The following is a 20402-nucleotide window of genomic DNA, read 5'->3' as shown; positions in this document are numbered from 1 at the left end:
GTTGATATTGTTCCTGAGTTGGCAGTAGTTCATTTGTCTCTTTTACTTCTAAAATATCAAAATCTACAAAATACCCCACCTTACACAAAGAGATCAGATCATGTTTATTTTTTTTCTTTTAATCCACAGAGGGAATTTAGTTTACAGAAATATGCAGTCATTAAGAGTGAAGTACTGATTGAATACAGAATTTCTTTTTCAGTAACTTAAAATTAAACAAGGTCTTTCCCTTCAGTTTGAGAGAACTTTTAACCGTGATTGTAGTATTTTCTGTTGTATGGGGACTCTTTCACGTTTCTTTCTGCATTGAGAAAACAGGATATGATGTGGTGGACGGACATGGGAAGGGTGAGTGGGAATGGGAATGCAGGTAGAACAGCTGCTTCTGCCTATAGTGTCACAGTGCCAGAGAAGCACGGGCAGTAGAGAGCCTGTGGCATGGTTATCGTAGATGCTGTGTTGGTATTCCTTTGTTGTTGTTATTATTATTTTTATTATTTTAATTTTTGGTACAGAGGATTGAAACTAGGGGTGCTTAACCACTGAGCCATATCCCCAGCCCTTTTTAACTTTTTATTTTGAGACAGGGTCTTACTCAGGGCCTCACTAGGTTGTTGAGGCTGGCCTTGAACTTGCGATCCTTTCGCCTCAGCCTTCTGAACCACTGGGATTACAGGAGTGTGCCACCCCACCTGGCATCCTTTGTTATTTTACTGAGTTTTTTTCCTCTTGTTCTTTTTAGTTATACATGACAGTAGAGTCTATTTTGATATATTTATACAAACATGGAGGATATCTTATTCTAATTAGGACCCCAGTCTTGTGAATGTATACGATGTTCAGATTCACTGTGGCACATTCATATATATATATATATATGTCAGACTAAGGTTGTATTTCTGGGAATAAAAAGACTGCCTGATTAGTTAGGTCTTATAAACAATGATCATCTAAAAAATTCTATTCAACCATTAGTTCTGAGATACTTGTGAGCCACAAACTCTCCAGTTAGCCACCAGGTATTTACACAACATGTCCTTGCTGATCATCACTGTAACAGCTGAGCTCATGGGTGGCATGTGGCAGTGGTTGGTGTTAACAGTGGCGCAGAGGAGGCAGTTCCTGGCAGGGAGACAGGATAGTGGCAGAGGGTGCCTTTGAGAATAGGGATCTGAGAGCATTGGGACAGGTTGAGGGGTCGGGGAGCTGGTGGATTTAGAGGGGTGAGTGAAGACTAATGAAGGTTAGATTAAGGGGGTAATTAGAATATTTTAGGATATAGCAAGACAGGCTGAGAATTGTGGTAGGAAGATGGCGATTACTTAGTCATGGACATGGAAATTTGTATGTTACTTCATTGACCATTTCCCTCAAGCCTAAGAAAAGAGTGTTGCCACTATTCACAAGAAATTCACTCACTTGGTGGCAGAAACTGAGTTCAAACTTAACATCTGTTGGACTCCAAAGGCCACACTGTTTCTACTGTGATATGTTGGGGGAATAGAAGATTAGATGAAAAAATTGAAAATGGCAGTCACAAAATCTGCCCTTTTTTAGATGGAAAAAATTGTGAATTCTAACTTGAAAGAATCCAAAGGAAAAAGGCTATTTGAGCTGGGTGTGGTGGCACATGCCTATAATCAGCTTGGTAGGCTGAGGCAGGAGGATCCCAAGTTCAGAGCCAGCCTTTGCAACTTAGTGAGGCCCTAAGCAAGTCAGCAAGATCCTGTCGCTAAATAAAACATAAGAAATGGCTGGAGATGTGGCTCAGTGGTAAAGTGCCCCTGGGTTGTTCAATCACTAGTACCAAAAAAAAAAAAAAAAAAAAAAAAAAAAAAAGAAGAAGAAAGAAAAAGGGTGTTTGATTAATTCCCTAAAACCAGATACACACTAATAACCCCTTATCTGCAGGCTTAAATCTAAGAACACTGAAATTTTAAAGTTTTTCCTAATTTTTTTTATTGGTTGTTCAAAACATTACAAAGCTCTTGACATATCATATTTCATACATTAGATTCAAGTGGGTTATGAACTCCCATTTTTACCCCAAATACAGATTGCAGAATCACATCAGTTACACATCCACATTTTTACATAATGCCATATTTTCCTAATTTTTGGAAATAGTTGTTTGGCAGCAAAACCTATTCAGAACTGACATGAGCTTATTTAGGGTCTTCACGACTCAGTATTAGTCATACATTTTGTAGCACAGAACAGATGTGTTGTATGATAGGATGCTATCTCAGACCATGCTGAGGATGTTATGGTAAATGATCTAGGCACAGATTTTTATAAATGTGTAAAATCCTGAATTCAAAACTGGCCCCAAGGTGCTGTGCAGCCTGTCTGTTATCTTCAAGACTTAGAAGTGGCTGCACCAAGCCCACTGTGAAGCCCGTGAACTGCAGGATAATGAAGCTTCTTACCAGAAGAGGGAGCTATGACTCTGCCAGATTTCAGAGAAAACAGTGCAGATTGCAAAGGCTTTTTTGCAGGACTAGAGGATAGGGGAGTGTGTGTGTGTGTGTGTGTGTGTGTGAGAGAGAGAGAGAGAGAGAGAGAGAGAGAGAGAGGTAGATAGATTGGGGGACAATTGCTTTGAGATTTTAATACTTTGCAGTTAAGAGCTTTTTTTTTTTTTTCCTGTAGATGGGAGAGGAAAAGACATTTGAAATCCTTCATGTCCTAGAATTTTCCAGGTATGTCTGTCTTTCATACACGTGAAATAAAATACTTTATATATATTTGACAACCTCATCTACGTTTGCATGATTGTATGGTATGCTATTTTAACTCTTTGATGTGGCAAATATACCTCCATGAACCCTCTTCCTCATGGAATCTGTGAGTTTCATTAAAGAAAATGAAGCTGATTTTTTTTTTTGCTTTATTTTTATCCAAAAGAAATGTTATGCTTCCACGTCCTCCTTTTTCTTTAGCTTTCCCAAGCCTGGTATTCTTGCACCAGCAGCTGCAGACATGTCTGCGTGTTTGGAGCAAGTGAAGTTATTTTCATTGGTGTTGCGCAGGTCCCATGAGGTCATACCTCTTGTTTCACTCCAGTACTCCTCCAGAGAGCTCAGAAACTGACAAATGGTGACAGATCAGATTGGATCAGTTCATCCCATCAGAGGCCTGGTCCAGGCAGGACCATTCTTCTGTACATATTCCAAAACTTTCCTCCCCAGGGTAGCTTCTTTAAGACATAGGAATATTTTGTGGATTCTTTTGTTCACCTGGAACATTCACAGTTTGTTATGAGAAACCACATCTTTTTAAAATTGGCGCATTATAATTGTACATAATAGAGGGCTTCATTACTACATACTCATATATGCACACAATACAACAATATAGTTTGGTCAATTTAGTAGCCATATCTTAATGTTTGTTTCTTTCTCACTTTTTAATATTTAACTGTCAATACAAGAGCAAGGTTTTGTTGCTAATCTCCAAAGTGTCTTTTCCTGTTCTTGAAATTGATGGGTTTTTCAATGATCTTTGGTAAATGATTTACAAATTATTTGCCCTGTTTTCTTTATAAGCTATTGGATAAAGTTTGATTTTTTTTATAGAAAATATTTTCCAGGCCTAGTCTTTAGTTTTAGGATGTCTAGCTTGAATACTGGTGGGTCAGATATTGAATATGCAATGGGAGAGATGAAGGATGGCTCATGATAGTTGTAGTTCATGTAGATGTGTGTGTGGAGTTTGGGGATGTACAGGAAGTCTCTCTAGACATTTTTGTGCCCCTGGAAGTTTCTTGTTGGTAATGGTAAAGCTTTGTGGCTGCGTTAGCTAAGCCGAGCAGTTAATAGTAAGACAAGAGAAAAGAGGGTTAGATGAAAACAGGTAGATAGGGAAGGAGACATGAGGATCTATTTACGAGAGACTACAGGGGAGAAAGAGGAAACAGATCATTTGTGGTTATACTTGTGGTTCTGTTTCTTTTTAATGGACTCATCTTTTTCCTGATGCCACTTAATTGTGTAATACTCCTTTGGAGTAACTGGTGGTAATCTGCTTTATATACTGAGAAACTTAAACACAAATTCGATAACTTTGCCAACAGTGCTCAACTTGTAAGTAGCTGTGAGAGAATATAGATCTAGGTTAGAAAGAGACTGTGGAGATAAAGTCCCAGTTTTTTGGAGCTTAGATTCCAGTGGGAATCACCAAGTGGAAAGGCTGCAGAAATGGGTATCTGGGGCCCAGTTGGGGTGTATTTCAGAGGGATGGAGTGTTAGCAAGGGCTTGGACCAGACTGTACAGGAAGGAGTGTGGTGAGTCTTGTGGGCTTGGAGCCTGGTAGGTTATGAGAGGGTTAGTGGGAGATGAGGCAAGATTGCCAGGGTGGGTAGAGAGAAGAAAGAAGAGGAATTTAGGCAATGGAAGTATTGAAGCTAAGTGAGTGGGGATGGATCATGAGATGAGAGATGTGTAGGGAAGTAGCCAGGCTTCAGTGAGAAGAAGGGAGGGAAAGGGTACTGTAGTGTCAAATCAGGAACATTCTATAAATTTGTAATTTCTTTGCATTTCTCTTAAAAAGAAGACACATTGAGAAGCTTTTGAATTAAGTTGATCTATATTGAACCTTCCACTTGGCTATTTAGTAGGCTTACTTGATATTTTTGAACTGTAAAGTAGAAAAAGAATACTTTTAGAGAGTATTGCCAGAGACAGTTAGATGCACAGGATCCATGATCAAATTCTCCTTTTCTACCTCTCCTTCAAATGGCAGTGCTGGTGAATTTTCTCGGCATGACAGGAAATAGGTTTACATCCATTAGATTTAAATGAAAAGAGCAAGAGATATATAATGCAAGTCCTATTTTGAGGAAAAAGGCATGGAGAAATGGAGCTTGGTCAATTTTAGGGCTGCCAGCTTTTGTTTTGATTGGTGTTCAGTCATAGTACATAGGTCCTATAAAACAGGACAATGAAAATCTTTTTTTTTTTTTTTAATTCTTAACAGTGACAGAAAAAGAATGTCTGTAATCGTCCGAACTCCATCAGGACAACTTCGACTCTACTGTAAAGGGGCTGTAAGTATTGCTGGTAAGGGTCTCAGATAGTGCATACTTGGTGGCCACTTAGTTAGTTGTGGCTTCTCACTACTCTCCTCCTGATTTCTTGATTGCTTGCCCAGAGTTGAAAAACTCTTTTAGGTAAAGAACTTGACATAATAGTAAAAGGTTGCTAAAGCGAATATGCTTCAAGGAGATGTTGCAAAATGGCAAGTGAAAAGCTTGCTTTTAGCAGTGGTTAGTTTCAGAAATAGCAACTCCATGAGTGTACCATGCAAACATTCCATTTCAGTTTCACCACCATCATTTTGTGATTCTCTGAATATCATTTGTGTGATCTGTGAGAATCTTCAAGTACTCTGTTATATATGGGTTTTCTAGCATCTAGTCTTCTTAACCACTGTATTTTATTTTTTATTTATCATAGAGTGCTATGTAGGTACAGGGGCAGTGTCCATATCTGGCCACATTTTTATTGTCCCTTTTGGTCAGGTTCATAGATCAGTTTTTTTGTCCTGTCTCCCTTCCAGTAACCAGACTCAAAGGTGTTATCTCTAAGGAAAGATGTTATTGCTTTTGAGTTTTATTTGTAAAACTACACCCTGATAAATGGTGGTCTTGTGGGTTGTGGGAAAGAATTGTTATGCTTATTTTTTAAAAACTATGTTGAGAATATGATCCTATACTAGGATTAGTGGTCTGTTGAAAATTTTTTATTTTTTATTTTTTTTTACCAACTGTGGGGCAAAAGGTGATTTTTATTTAAGTACACTATAACTAGAGCTCTTTAAGGATGAGTAATGCATGGTACTTCTGAAGGCATTATATCTGGAACCATAAAAGAATTCTGCTTTTATAGAGCAGCAATTTAAGTTAAGGTCTTTGAGACTATGTCCTTACAAAATATTCATTTTGGCTGTGGGGAGTTACTGGAGATTGAACCCAGAGTGCTCTACCAGTACACCTCTAGCCCTTTTTATTTATTTATTTATTTTGAGACAGGGTCTCACTAAATTACATGAGGATGACTGAACTTTCAATCTTCCTGCCTCATCCATCTAAGTCACTGATATTACAGGGCATGTTCCTGGCTATATGATATTCTTTTTAAACTTTGTTTATTTTTTTGCTGTTGTATTCTTAGTACCCCAGCAAGTTCTTGATCAATATGAGTTGGCAGGGAGGAAGGTATAAATACACAATAGTGTAAATATGAAAATGCTGCAAAGATTCATTTTCTTTTTATAGAATTTAATTCCTCCAAAACACTCCCCAAACCAAACTAGCTTTAAAATAATGCATGCTGAGATTATATGCAATGAATAACATAGCTGATGGATTATTATGGTATTCAGGACAGATGAGCTATGTCCAACCACGTGTTTCTCAGAACTGGGTTTGGTGCTTTGTGGGTTGTGCTTTCCCTGGTTAGGAGCATCTCTGTTGTCAGCAAGCAAGGTTGTACTTGGGTAACAGGCTGTGCATCGTTTCCATTTTATAAAGGTATTACAGGCTGAGCGTCCCTCATCTGAAAACCCTGAATCGAAAATACTCTAATATCTAAAACTTTTTGAGCACTGATATGACACAAGTGGAAAATACCACACCTGACCTCATATCATGAATCACAGACAAAACACAGGCACAGTAAAAGTGCTGTATACCATTACCTTCAGGCTGTATGCGTAAGGTGTGTGTGTGTGGACACAAGTAAATTTCATCTTTAGAGTTGGGTCTCTTCCCTGAGATATCTCATGTATACACAAATATTCCAAACTCCGAAATTCAAAATACTTCCAGTCTCAAGCCTTTGGGATCTTAATCTATATACACTTTAGGATGTGAGTTTTGCAGATGTGTGTAAAAGTAGGTACTCTTATATCCTTGATTAGTCTCCTGGCTCCTAGGGTCCTCCATAATGTATTTTTGTTTGACTTTGAAGATGCATAACAGATTTTGTTTTTTTGGACACATCCATACCCAACATTTTCCCCCAAAGCTCATGCCCAAGCCCGGCCAAGAACTTTATTCTTACTTGCCCACTCAAGTATTTTTGTGCACATTAGATAAACACTAATAAAACCCAGCCAGTTTAGCATGTTGACTGAAAGACTTCCTGAACAAGAGTTTGCCAGTCACAATGAATGTTTCCCTGTTTTATAGGATAATGTCATTTTTGAAAGACTTTCAGAAGACTCAGAATACATGGAAGAAACATTATGCCATCTGGAATATTTTGCCACAGAAGGTAAGCGAAATTTGGAAATGTTATTTTTTTACCACTGAAGCAGTACTCTAAAGCATTCCTGGCTGATGCTTGGATAAGCAGTCATATTCCAAACAGATGTCTTTTTTTGAGCAGTACTTGGGTTGCTTTACAGGAGGAGATTCTTCAGGTGCCTACCCCTGCCCCTCTCATCTCCACATTCTGTGCCTATGGCAGCAAACAAATAAGCGGCAAAGTCCAAATTCAGTTCTCTGCCAATTCGTAACTAGCAGTACAGCAGGAGACACGGGCTAACTCACCTGTAAGATGGTCTTGTAGTTAGTCCCTTTTGAGGAAAACTCATGTGCTTCTTTCTCTGTCCTCTTCTTATACTTATGGCACTGGCTTATCCACAACTTCATGGAATAATTCACTGAAAACTTTTTTTTTTTTTTAAGTTTTGAGATGAGACAGGGTCTTGCTAAGTTGCTGAGACTGGCCTCAAACTTGCAATTCTCCTGCCTCAGCCTCCCAAGTCTCTGGGCTTATAGACATATGCCACACACCTGGCACAAAGTTAGAAATGATTCTATAACCAACACACATACTGCAACCTAGGATAGTTATTTTAGCCAGTTTCCTGCCTCTTTGCTTGCTGATTCTTGCCTCTGGAACATGGATCATATACAGCTCCTGTGTCCCTCTGCTGTGGATAATTCATTCTTATTACTTCTTATGCACTCAAACTTATAGAATAGATGGTTTGCATTACAGTATAATAAGGTAGTTTTTAAATTTCTCTTTGAAGATGTGCAGATTTTTAAATTTGATTGGTTGTAAAATAAGCTGGTTTCTTTTATTTAGGAGGGCATGCTTATGTAAAAGGAAGTCACATGATGTCCCCTAGCAGGTAAAAGACCCTTCTTGAGGTCTTCACCAGCGGCTGTTTTGCAGGCTTGCGGACTCTCTGTGTGGCCTATGCTGATCTCTCAGAGGATGATTATGCAGAGTGGCTGGAAGTCTATAAGGAAGCAAGCATCATATTGAAAGACAGAGCTCAGCGATTAGAAGAGTGTTACGAGATCATTGAAAAGGTAACCACATAGAGAACGGTCTTCGTTTACCCAATGAAGGACTTAACTACTGTTGAACAGAGTCTTTGAAGCAGGAATCTTTTGCTATATTGTGATTTTTTTTTCTTGTGTTTTAACCAACTGACAGCTTTTCATACTTTTTTCATTTAAGAAGCAAAAGTAGCTTTAGTTTTCATGGGTTATCTCAAAGGCCTAGCCACCTCAGCTAAGTGTTAGTGATATCTTTAGAAATACCAGGTCAAAAATAGCATTAATGACTTTCTGGGTTTGCCTAACATGAGGTTTAATGGATTAGCTCAACCTCTTGAGTTACATGAGCAATCACAATGCTCTCTAGGCTGGTTATATGTTGTAAATGTGAACACATTTCACACTTCTTTGTTTTAATAACATTTATACATTATTGTTTCTACTTCATGCTCATGACTTTAATTTTTTGTTGTTGCTGGGTTTTTTTTCAGTTTATCCCAAAATATTAGATAATTTTTCTACTTATTTGGATTCACTTGGGAGCTAAGTTTCAACATTTTCTATGTTTGAGCAACCATTTGGGCCATCCATTTTCCAGTTTCTATGGCTTCGAAGGCATCACCTCCACTTTTTTCGATCCTTTGTTGGTTTTAAAATTTTCCTTTGCTGTTTTATACTCAGCTTTTGAGTTTTATATTAAGCTGTTTATATTAAATTATTTTGTGGAATCTGAGTAGGACTAGAACTGAATTCAAGTGTTCATTTGCCCTGGTGTACTGGTACAAAAAATGAACAAAATCTGAGCTGAATTAACTTTAACAAGGTTTACCAGAGCAGGAAAGAGTTCTAGCACAGAGCAGCACTACCGGAAGAGGATGGTTCAAAATGGACTACTCCATCCTATGTGTAGGTTGTATTTATTGCCAGAGGAAAGGAAATGACATACAGGATCAATCTGAGTGGCAGCATTTGGCAGTTGTCATTTGCTTTATATGGTCATGTTTCAGCCCCTGAATGACTGGAGGTTCACCTTCTGTGATTGGCCGAGACTCAGTTGCTTGGTTATTAGGGTAATTTGCCTTTCATTATGTATTAAGGCTGCATTAGGCCAAGCTTTATCTAATCCAAACATGGAGAGAAGTTTAGGGCAAACATAATTTAATACTAGAAATATCTAAAATTACTTTTAGAATCAGAAAAAGTGATTAAATAGGTTTCATGCCTCTATGGTATCAAACGTGGTAGATGTTCATGAGGTAGTAGACTTTCCATAGTCTGGTTGAGGTGCTATATTATGGAGAGACTCACCAGAGGCAAGTAAGTAGTGAACAATAGATCACACAACCACACTCATACTCAGCGGGAGTTGATTCTTGAAGAGGACTATAGGGGACAGCAATCTTAAGATACTTTGATATTTTCTTCTCTAGCTGTTGAATTCTTAGTATTATAGGTTTCTTATTCTGGCACTTCCAACAAAGTATGCCATTTAGAATGGGTTCATCTCACATATTAAATAAAACATGACACTTGGCACAGGAGCAGAGTGAGAATAGAGAACTTGTGAACCGTTAGTGTCTTCAGGGTGACTCATCAAAGTGTGTGCTTTGATGATTTCTTTTATAATGCCTATGTGCCGAGAAGTAAATGATAAGTGCTGGTTGCCTGTGTTGGAAATACCCCACACCTAAATATATCAGTGATCTACAAATATGGGTTTAGTGTAAAGGATTTAAGTAACTGTCTCTGAACATTTAGGTTGTCTTTCTTTTGGCAGAGTTTTTGTCACTAATGTTGCTCTTAAGCATGAAATAGTCTTTAATGAAGATGTTTTTTCAACCTTAGGATTTACTGTTACTTGGAGCCACAGCCATAGAAGATCGTCTTCAGGCCGGAGTTCCAGAGACCATAGCAACTCTGTTGAAGGCAGATATTAAGATATGGGTATTGACCGGAGACAAACAAGAAACTGCAATTAATATAGGTAATCAATTTAAAAAATAATTTTCCAATGCTGGTTTTTGGATTGTTTTTTAGTGTTTTATAGACATGTCTAAGTGTTTCTTTAATGCATTGATGGGTGATTTTTTAAAATAGTTTTTAAAAATATTTATTTTTTTAGTTGTAGTTGGACACAATACCTTTATTCCACTCATTTTTTTTTATGTGGTGCTGGGGATCCAGCCCAGGGCCCTGCACGTGTGAGGTGAGTGCTCTACTGTTGAGCCAAAATCCCAGCCCCAGTGGATGATGTTTTCTAGAACTCTTTGTTGGCTGGGCCAGGGAAAATTTACCCAAATCCAATGTTTTTAGGTGCACTATCTACTTATTATAAGCATTTAAACTATCATAGCTTTCTGAAAAAATTAAACATATAGTTGAAAACTTTGAATTTCTTATTTCTTTCTTCACATAACTTTAGACTGAGAGAGGTGGGTGTGGTGGTGCATGCCTGTAATTCCAGTGACTCAGGCTAAGACAGGAGGACCTCAACTTAGCCCCTGTCTCAAAATAAAAAATTAAGAGGGTTGTGGATGTAACTCAGTGGTAGAGTACCTCTCCCTGGGTTCCATCCCTAGCTCCTTAAAAAAGACAAAAACAAAAACACTAAGAGAACATGTTTTCACTAGATTTAAATATACATTATTTTTATAATTATGACCAATTTTAAAGGTTTTAACAATCATTGGGTTTTTCTGGGTGCATTACGACTTTCTTTCCCCCATTTTGACTGGCATCCTCCTTGCTTGGTGAGCATCACAGAGAAGAAAGTCGAAGACAGGTGGGTTAAGTCAGAATAACTTTGTTAAAGAAGCACATTTTATTTTTTATTTATTTATTTATTTTTGTATTGCCTAATTTTTTTTATTTTTTTTAATTTATTTATTTTTATTGGTTGTTCACAACATTACAAAGCTCTTGACATATCATATTTCATACATTAGATTGAAGTGGGTTATGAACTCCCAATTTTACCCCAAATGCAGATTGCAGAATCACGTCGGTTATATATCCACAATTTTACATAATGCCCAATTAGTAATTGTTGTATTCTGCTACCTTTCCTATCCCGTACTATCCCCCCTCCCCTCCCTTCCCTTCTTCTCTCTCTACCCCATCTACTGTAATTCATTACTCTCCTTGTTTATTTTCCCATTCCCCTCACAACCTCTTATATGTAATTTTGTATAGCAATGAGGGTCTCCCTTCATTTCCATGCAATTTCCCTTTTCTCTCCCTTTCCCTCCCATCTCATGACTCTGTTAAATGTTAGTCTTTTCTTCCTGCTCTTCCTCCTTGCTCTGTTCATAGTTGCTCTCATTATATCAAAGAAGACATTTGGTATTTGTTTTTTAGGGATTGACTAGCTTCACTAAGCATAATCTGCTCTAGTGCCGTCCATTTCCCTGCAAATTCTATGATTTTGTCATTTTTTATTGCTGCATAGTACTCCATTGTGTATAGATGCCACATTTTTTTTATCCATTCATCTATTGAAGGGCATCTGGGTTGGTTCCACAGTCTAGCTATTGTGAAGTGTGCTGCTATGAACATCGATATGGCAGCATCCCTGTAGCATGCTCTTTTAAGGTCTTCAGGGAATAGTCCGAAAAGGGCAATAGCAGGGTCAAATGGTGTTCCATTCCCAGCTTTCCCAGGAATCTCCAAACTGCTTTCCAAATTGGCTGCACCAATTTGCAGTCCCAAAGATAGTGAAGACATCCATAAATTTCTTAAGTCATATGATTTGCCCAGACTGAGTCAGGAGGATACACACAATTTGAACAGACCAATATCAATGGATGAAATTGAAGAAGCCATCAAAAGACTACCAACCAAGAAAAGCCCAGGACCAGATGGGTACACAGCGGAGTTTTACAAAACCTTTAAAGAAGAATTAATACCAATACTTTTCAAGAAGCACATTTTAAATTTGAAAAGAAGTTGAAGGGCTGGGGATGTGGCTCAAGCGGTAGCGCGCTCACCTGGCATGCGTGCGGCCCGGGTTCGATCCTCAGCACCACATACCAACAAAGATGTTGTGTCCATCGATAACTAAAAAATAAATATTAAAATTCTCTCTCTCTCTCTCTTCTCTCTCTCTCCTCTCTCTTTAAAAAAAAAGAAGTTGAAGCTACTAGTTTCTTAAAAATTTAATTTTGATTATGTGAAATACATTTATCTGATTATTTGGCCACGTTATGGTATAATAAGACCTGGTACGTATGTGATAAAAGAAATACATAATGATTATGTAACTTACACTGTCTTTATGGAAACAAATTGTATGTCATTGCTTAGTTTAGGAAAAAAAATTACTGAAACCTGTGAATGTATATAACTGTAGTCCTTTACAGAGTAGTCTCCTTGGAATATTATCAACTTAATCCAGTGGTGACTCTTTCCTTAAAACCTGCTCTTTAGAATCAGAGTTCTCTCTCTCTCTCTCTCTCATAACCTTGTTTGTACACAATACCTGCCCTCTGGGATGAGTTTCATTTTTTTGTTTGTTTAAATAGATGTGTCATTTAATCATATCTTATGAAGGATCTTGCTAATAAAATGCAATTTAGGTTAGTAGACAACTGAAGTTAAGGTCACAAGAGAGTGATACGAAATTTATAAACAATCTTGGAAGCATCAGCTATAGACTTTATTCATGGGTTTGTGCTGGTTGTCATTCAAATGCATAATTTTGGACAAGAGCATGATAGTATTTCAGTAAAGACCCATTGTTGCTACTAGAAAATACTTATTTGATGATGTGTCAGTAGCATTTTCATAAGTGAAGGATGATGTGTTTTCTTTTTGGCGTCTGTCTTTCTGAATGTGTATATAGATCTACTCTTCATGTATTATTTCCCACATAAATTTGTCCTAAAACATCTGCTATTGATCCATGGACCCTGTTCATATACGACATGTCAAGTTGACTGCTGCCCTGAAATACTTATGCTTTCTGTCTTCTTAGAGTGATATGAAAATGGTGGGTGTATTCTCTCAAGTTAAAATTGAGCAATAGTGATAAATTTTCTTAATTTCTCAGATCTTTATTTTTTGTGCTTGGTCAATGAACTGTATTTTCCCTTAGCTTCAGAGTTAAATTCCTTAAGCACTTCATTGTGTATGCTGTGAGAAGCTGGTGGTGCACCTGTCAGCCACTCTGCCCTTGGGGAGCACATGGGTCCTTTCCTTGCTTTGTTTTATTACACTCCAGCTTGTTTGGGTCTAGCTCAGTTTGGAATAAACATGATGAAAACAAAGGACTGAAAATCAGCCAGAAAGTAAAACTGGATTATTACTTGAAAAAAAAATTTTGCTTTTGCATGATGAGCATCTCTGAGCTTTATGAGATAATCAGTACCCATTCAAACAACCTTTTAAAAGTAATAATTATTATTTTGTACTTTACAAAGAAGTAACATGTGTAACTGTTGGTATAAGAAGCAGTCACATTCATTAGATATTTCTTAATGGATTTTTCTTGGTGAATATTCCTCTAGGCCACTAGAAGACAAAGTCTTCTACTTACAAGCAGATGACTTTGCCAAAGTCTTGTTTATCCTGGGAGTTTTCTGTGCTTGTGTTTTATCTAGTGTATCAGTCACATTCAAACTCTTCTTTGAAGTTACTCAGTATGTTTCTAACAGCTAGGGAATTAGTGTTCTTTGAAAGAGCCATGTCTGAATTATTCTTTATTCCACCTTCAAGACTCAAGTTTGTAACCCAAGGTGATGTTGAGGGATTAAGTGTCTTTTCTCATTTAGGATATCTGTTGAACCTACAAATGATGCAGAAGGCTCAAGAAAGTATGTACGTCTAGACGTTTCATTAGACTATCAGTGTCATACCACAGGTGGCAGCTATCAGCAGCATGAGGTCATGCTCCGGATGGAGGATGGGATTTAAGCCTGTTTTTTAGTCATATAGACCTTCAGCCTTTAGTAGTATGAATCATATTGATCCGTTTCCCATAACATTGCACATTTTAGTGCATCGAATGTGCCTTTTAGAGTGTCCATAAGGTAGTTGAGAAGAACAAGTATCTGACACTTCTATTTCCAGAACAACTTAGGGAAAGAGAGCAAAGTGGAAGAGTGGCTAGTGCTGTTCATGCTGCCTCAGGAGTTTCTGAAAACTCTCTGTTTTGTCTTTACATGTGAACAGTTACAGCTCACAGAAACAATTCAGTTTGTCAAGGTTATACTTTACTTAAAAACCAAACTAGTACATATTGAGCATCTCTTATCCCAAATGCTTGGAACCAGCAGTGTTTCAGATTTTTCTTTTTTCTTCTTCAAATTTTCGAATATTTGCATAGATGTTACCAGTTGAGGATCCTCAATCCAAAAATTAGACATCCAAAGTGCTCTAGAATCTGAACCTGATTAGATTTTGGAGATTTCAGATTTCAAAGTTTTAGAATAAGGTTGCCCAACCTTTACTAGATCTCAGGACTCATGATTTCTGGTGCAGGACTTATTTAAAGGGCTTCATACAGCTTTTGCAAAAACTGTTTTCTGAACTTTGACATACTTTATTTCATTCATTTTCACGTGCACATTGTTTTTACATTCTAGTGTCTCTGAAATTGGGATGTTTTGTGATTGTTGATGCTTAACCTTTTAATTGGCAGCATTTTCTTAGCAGCACATGTCCTAGAAGTTCATCTTTAGAACTGGTGATACTTGTATAATAAGACAAGTTTGGTGTTTGGGGTTGTTGGCCTTCTTTAGCATGCTTGTGTGTATAAATCGTAGTTTGAGAAGTCATTTTTAAAATGTAACTTTTCCTTTGTACCTTGAAAATAAATATGATTAGTCCAATTAAGTTCCAGGATATTTGTGTCCCTAATGAGCCAATGAGTTTTATGTAGATAGACTGTCAGGCGACTATCATCTTGCCTGTGGGTTTTACTATTTGAAACTGGCGTGTCGCCAGAATCCTGCAGGGCTGTGCTTGAATTTATGCTAACTAGCTGTGTTTTGGGGGAGTTGGCAATTTTCTTTTTTAGCTTAAAAACTTGGCATCCCCTCCTCTAAAGTGAATTTTCAGATGTGGCCTTTGTGAATCACATAGTCGTCATTTCCTTATTACCACTGGATATGACATCTATTGAGGAGTCATACAATAGATGTGGAGTTTTCAGAGTCTATAACTTTTGTCTAATGGATGTGGGATGAGTGAGAATGAATTCTTAGCATGTATTCCACTTTAAAGTCATTAAGTTGGAAATAGCTTTTGTCTCAAACTATTTCTTAGTTGGACCTCTGAGTTCTCCCAGTGTCTGTGCATTTCATTGCCGATTAATTGATACTTTTAAAACATTTCTTACAGTCTTATGCATTTATATTTTAAAAAAAATTTTGGAATAAATTTTATTATGAATGTATGTGATTATGATGTTATGGTCTACATATAGATTGTTTTAGATGCTTACTTTTGAAAAGTGAGTAAATAGGGTGCTTACTCAGCCTGTTATTACCTTGCTCCTTAAAAGAAAGTCAAATCCCCATTCTCAGGTGAAACTTTAACACTAGCAGTGTTCTCAATCTTACTATTATTCTGTACAGAAAATTCACACCTATATCTCTTGATTACTTATCGCAACATTGTTGCCAATATAGGCTTGGGGAATTTATTTACCCCATCTGGGGCATGAATGAATTAAGAGACAAATTAGAGAATGAAATAGATGAGAAAATATGGTGTCGTTTGACTATTAAGCAAAACTGGTTTTTATAATAGGTACTAGTAGATGTTATCTATAATGTGCCAGATCCTGTTTTAAGTCCTTTACAGAAGACTCTGATTGAATGCCCATGGAGGTACACATTATTCTCTCTCTAAACATCAAATTGAAGCACAGAGAAATGATGCAATTTAGAATAGGTAACATAGGTGTGAAGATGCTTAAAGTCAGAATACTTAACCATGGCATCCAAGATCCACTTCCCAGAATGAAAAATGTATGAGTTACAAAAGACCAGGGAAGGCTTCAGAGTTGAGACAATTTTAAAACTCGAGCCTTCAAAATTTTCTAAAAAAAAAATAAACAAAAATTTTAAAAAAAGCATAAAATGGGTAAGGATGGCTCAGTTTGGAGAGGAACGTGTGAGGTAGGATGGAGGCAGCGTGTTCTTTTTTTAAAGGGTTCTGAGAAGGGCCTGAGGGTCTGGAAGGAAGGTGTCAATGGATGTGGTTTCATTGATGAATCCTCAGCTTCCTGGCTTTCTGAATAATGGAGGACTCTGGACTGTATCTCCTTGACCCCATCTGGAGTAGACACCATCTATTCCTGGTGTCTGGCAATATTTTTATTCATTCACACTCAAATATTGATTGACCAGATTCTCTGTGGAAACATTTAGAACCAACAACATACTTAGGGACTGTGAGCACCTTACTGAATCACAACAATGGATAGCCTGGTTGATTTCATCCCAGGATGCAGTGGGTAAGGGTAAATTATTCTATCCTTTTATCTATGATAAATTTATGTGTTATTCCTTCTCCACTTAGGCTATTCCTGCCGATTGGTGTCACAGAATATGACCCTTATCCTTTTCAAAAATGTCTCCAGAAAAATCTGGATTTAGAGATGTTGGACAATATGAGCTTATAGAAAATATATGAAACTGGTTAAAAGATCTGGGAAATTTGGTTGGTAATATTTTCTGGTGTGTAGAATTATTTTATTGTCTTAAAATCATTCTTGCTCTAAGTACCATAGATTCTGTAATAATTTAATTTCTTTGAATGTTGATTATACTCAGGTAGTAGAAAAACTGAACCCTTTTGTAGTGTGCTGTTAATTTCAGCTGTGGTAAAAAGTGAAATCCCAAAGGTTCTCCTCTCAGTCATTTTATGGCCATCTTGTTAGATTGTGAGATTAAAGAACTAGACTTCAATTTACAAGTGTGGATTGACTTTCCATATACCTGGCTCTTCTCCAAGAGTTGATCTCATTTTATCCAAAAACATTAGAAATCAAGCACACCAAACTTGGATTGACATAATTTGATTTGCTACATTAGTTAAGTCACAATTAACTGGGTTAAACCTCCATGGTCTGTCTAGGGCAAGTGTTCTATGTGATAATTCTCTAAGCAAAATCTTGATTCATTTTCCAATTTTTTTTTTTAAAAAAAGCTTAATCTGTTTCTTCTCAGAAGCCTTTAGCTTTGTATATTTGAATTCATGAAAGTGTCAGTAGTTTTATTTATTGCCCTCTTCCTACCATGGCTAGAAAAATACTTAGGGTTTTTCCATAATATCTTTGTGTAGCTTCAGTTGTCAAATGGCATTTTACTTAAATTGCAAAATATAAAATAAAGCAGAAAGCTAGAGCTTAAAAATTACAGCTCACTTCTGCAGCTGTTGTTCAAATAAAATACGACCAGTAAATCCTTTTGCATTAGTTATACTAAATTTGTAACAGTCAACATTGCATGAAGTTCCTAGAAGTCTCTGGGGATGAAGAGTAAGCCCAACATAGAGGAAAATGATTAAAGTTGCAATATCCCCTTTTGTTAGTGAAAATAAAAAATGTAGCCCTCTCTTCTGGGCCTAATCTAAGAACTTATAGGAGTGAAAAATTTTAATGGGAAACAAAGAATTTGATTATTCCAGTCCTTCTGTGTGAAACTGTGAATAGCATTCTGGGAGCAGCTTACTTTTCACCCATAACTGTTATTAAAATTAACTTTAAAATGTATACAAAATTGCTTGTTATCCTCTGCCCTTTTTAAAACCTAATAGGTATTTGCCCATATAGTATTATGATTTGACTTTATTTGGTTAGTTTTAGTTTTAAAAATAATATGTGGTAGTTTTTAACAAGAGAAATAATCTCATTCCTTTGACATAGCTATTGTTAAACATCTTGAGCTCTATTTTTTTCTAATGGCTTTAAAAAAGAATACTTAGATTAAAAGTCATAATTTTGTGCTTTAAAACTTGTGTTCTGAGGTGCTTTACAAGATATTCCAAATGAGAGTCATGAGGGAAGGGACATTCTTTTTACATTCTGAAGTAAACAAACACAAGGTTTTATTATCTGCCCCCAAAACAAACAAATAAAATCCACAAAGGATTTTCTTGGTCTTAATTTTCATCTGCCTTGAATTTTGTTTTGTGCCTGCTATTGGTTTTCCTAGAGATGAAAAGAGACCTGGGGAACAGGAAGGGACCCACATGCAGATCTCTGTTTCTTTTTCACTAGTTAAATGCCTGCCTGCTCTTCCCCTTCAACCAAGCACCTATGAGAATGGATGTTATAGGTGTTCTGCAAGAAAAATCCAGGGCTCCCACCCTTCAGCTCAGGATTGATTAAGGCTCTTCTTGAAATCATAACATATTTAATTGAAGGTTAAAATTCTACACTTTGATGATTTATTTCATTTTTCTATAATCATCAATATATTATCTTGAGATGTTGAGGAAAAAAATGGTTGTGAAGTCTGGTTTTCTAGGATTCTTAGGAGGATTCTTTTCTTGCTTTTTCTTGGTAAGCTGAATGGAAATGGGGGTTGGGAGCCCTGGGGGTCATTGTGGGTCTTTGAGGTGGCTGGAGCCATTTCATTCCATAGAGTCTGTGAATTTGAGGGGAGTAATCAGGAGGTACTCCTGTCTTGGTCTGTGAGTGACCACTGGGAAGGAAAGAGCTTCATAGAAAATATGCTCCTGTCCTGGGAGGAAAAACAAAGAAAGTATCTCTCTTAAGCTATAGAGATAACTTTATTTCACAATAAGATTGAAATTACTGATACTACTTAGGAATCCTTTTGTTTCAAACAAGACTATTTCTTTTCTTTTCTTTTTTTTTTTAAACTCAGATTTAATTCTTGAAATGGGAATTACTTTGAACTTCTGGTAGGAAAAGTGGATCCCTCAATATACAATAATATTCCTTTGAAACTTGAGAGAATTACTTACTTTTTACAAAGGAAACAAAGGAACTTGCTATTCCAGTAGGCATGTTTATGCTGATTTAGGAGCACCATTGGATAGCATTTGTCTTCCTAAAGTGTTTTCTGTTATTTTAGATAATCTAAGGCTTATCCTAATGTTATACAAGGATAACAAGGATAAAGAAAAATCCACAGAAAATTGACAAGTATTTATTTTAGCCTTTAGTTAGAAAGACCTTCTTAGCCAGTTCTATTCACATTGTCTGCAGGAATCAAATTCAATTCAGGCTTATGGTTTCTTCATCCTTGCCTTAGTCCTCTGTGTTAACCAATAGGCTTAAAATGGTAATAAGGTAGACAAAAGAAGGGAGGTTGAATTCGGTCAGCCATTGAGAATTTAGGAACCCACAGGAGGAATGTTAAATTCACATGTTATTCCTTCTCCACTTAGGCTATTCCTGCCGATTGGTGTCACAGAATATGACCCTTATCCTAATGAAGGAGGACTCTTTGGATGTAAGTAGTTTTTTGAAAGTTGTATTTCATAAAAATTTTTAAAACTATTTTTTCTATTATGATGATTAATCATAGAGTGTTCTTTTTCTAGAAAAAGATGATAAAACCACTGCATCTGTTTTCTGTAGTATTTATCAGCAGGTGTCATAAAGTGTTATTCTTAAAACATCAAGATAGTAAAGTTATGATATTGCCTCATGAAATATTAATTTCACTCACCTAGAATTGTGCATTTAAAATGAGAACGTTCTAATCTGGTTTACCTTTAATTGTTAAATATGAAGTACGTCCATGAATGGATGAACCTGTTATGATTTACATTGTGGTGAACTCCAGTGTAGTTTACAAAAGAGATTTGTAGGATTTTTTTTTCCAGTACAAACCTAAAAAAAAAAAATGCTCAAGTGTTAAGAGTTATTTAAATTTTATAAAGGAGTAGGATACGTTAACACTTAATTTCCCAGTGCCACCAGCTCATGGAAGACTGAATATCATGGTTCTCTGAGTATTTTATGGGCATGTTCCCACCTTGTCATGGCTTAAAACCACCAAGGAGACCAGGAATAGGAGCTGATCTGAAGGAAACCAGTAATCTGAGAAGTGATTTGATGTAAAAATAAGAGTTGAATATACGATTCCATTTGTCAAGACTTAACAAGTTCCTGGTGGACAC

General features: G+C 36.8%; 1 protein-coding gene across 5 annotated transcripts in view; it reads left to right on the top strand.

Annotated features, from left to right (window-relative positions):
• The window catches only part of Atp8a2 (ATPase phospholipid transporting 8A2), a 639008-nt gene that overhangs the window by 218364 nt on the left and 400242 nt on the right, over positions 1-20402 (top strand). For all 5 annotated transcript variants that reach the window (XM_078015676.1, XM_078015677.1, XM_005337571.5 and 2 more), the window contains 6 exons: positions 2653-2702; positions 4979-5048; positions 7194-7278; positions 8191-8330; positions 10146-10284; positions 19665-19729. In XM_078015676.1, the coding sequence (XP_077871802.1) occupies positions 2653-2702; positions 4979-5048; positions 7194-7278; positions 8191-8330; positions 10146-10284; positions 19665-19729 (549 nt within the window). The remainder of the gene's footprint in view (positions 1-2652; positions 2703-4978; positions 5049-7193; positions 7279-8190; positions 8331-10145; positions 10285-19664; positions 19730-20402) is intronic.

Source organism: Ictidomys tridecemlineatus, chromosome 6 (assembly GCF_052094955.1).
Source record: "Ictidomys tridecemlineatus isolate mIctTri1 chromosome 6, mIctTri1.hap1, whole genome shotgun sequence".
Lineage (NCBI taxonomy): Eukaryota > Metazoa > Chordata > Mammalia > Rodentia > Sciuridae > Ictidomys > Ictidomys tridecemlineatus.
This window is presented reverse-complemented; position numbering and strand designations above follow the sequence as displayed.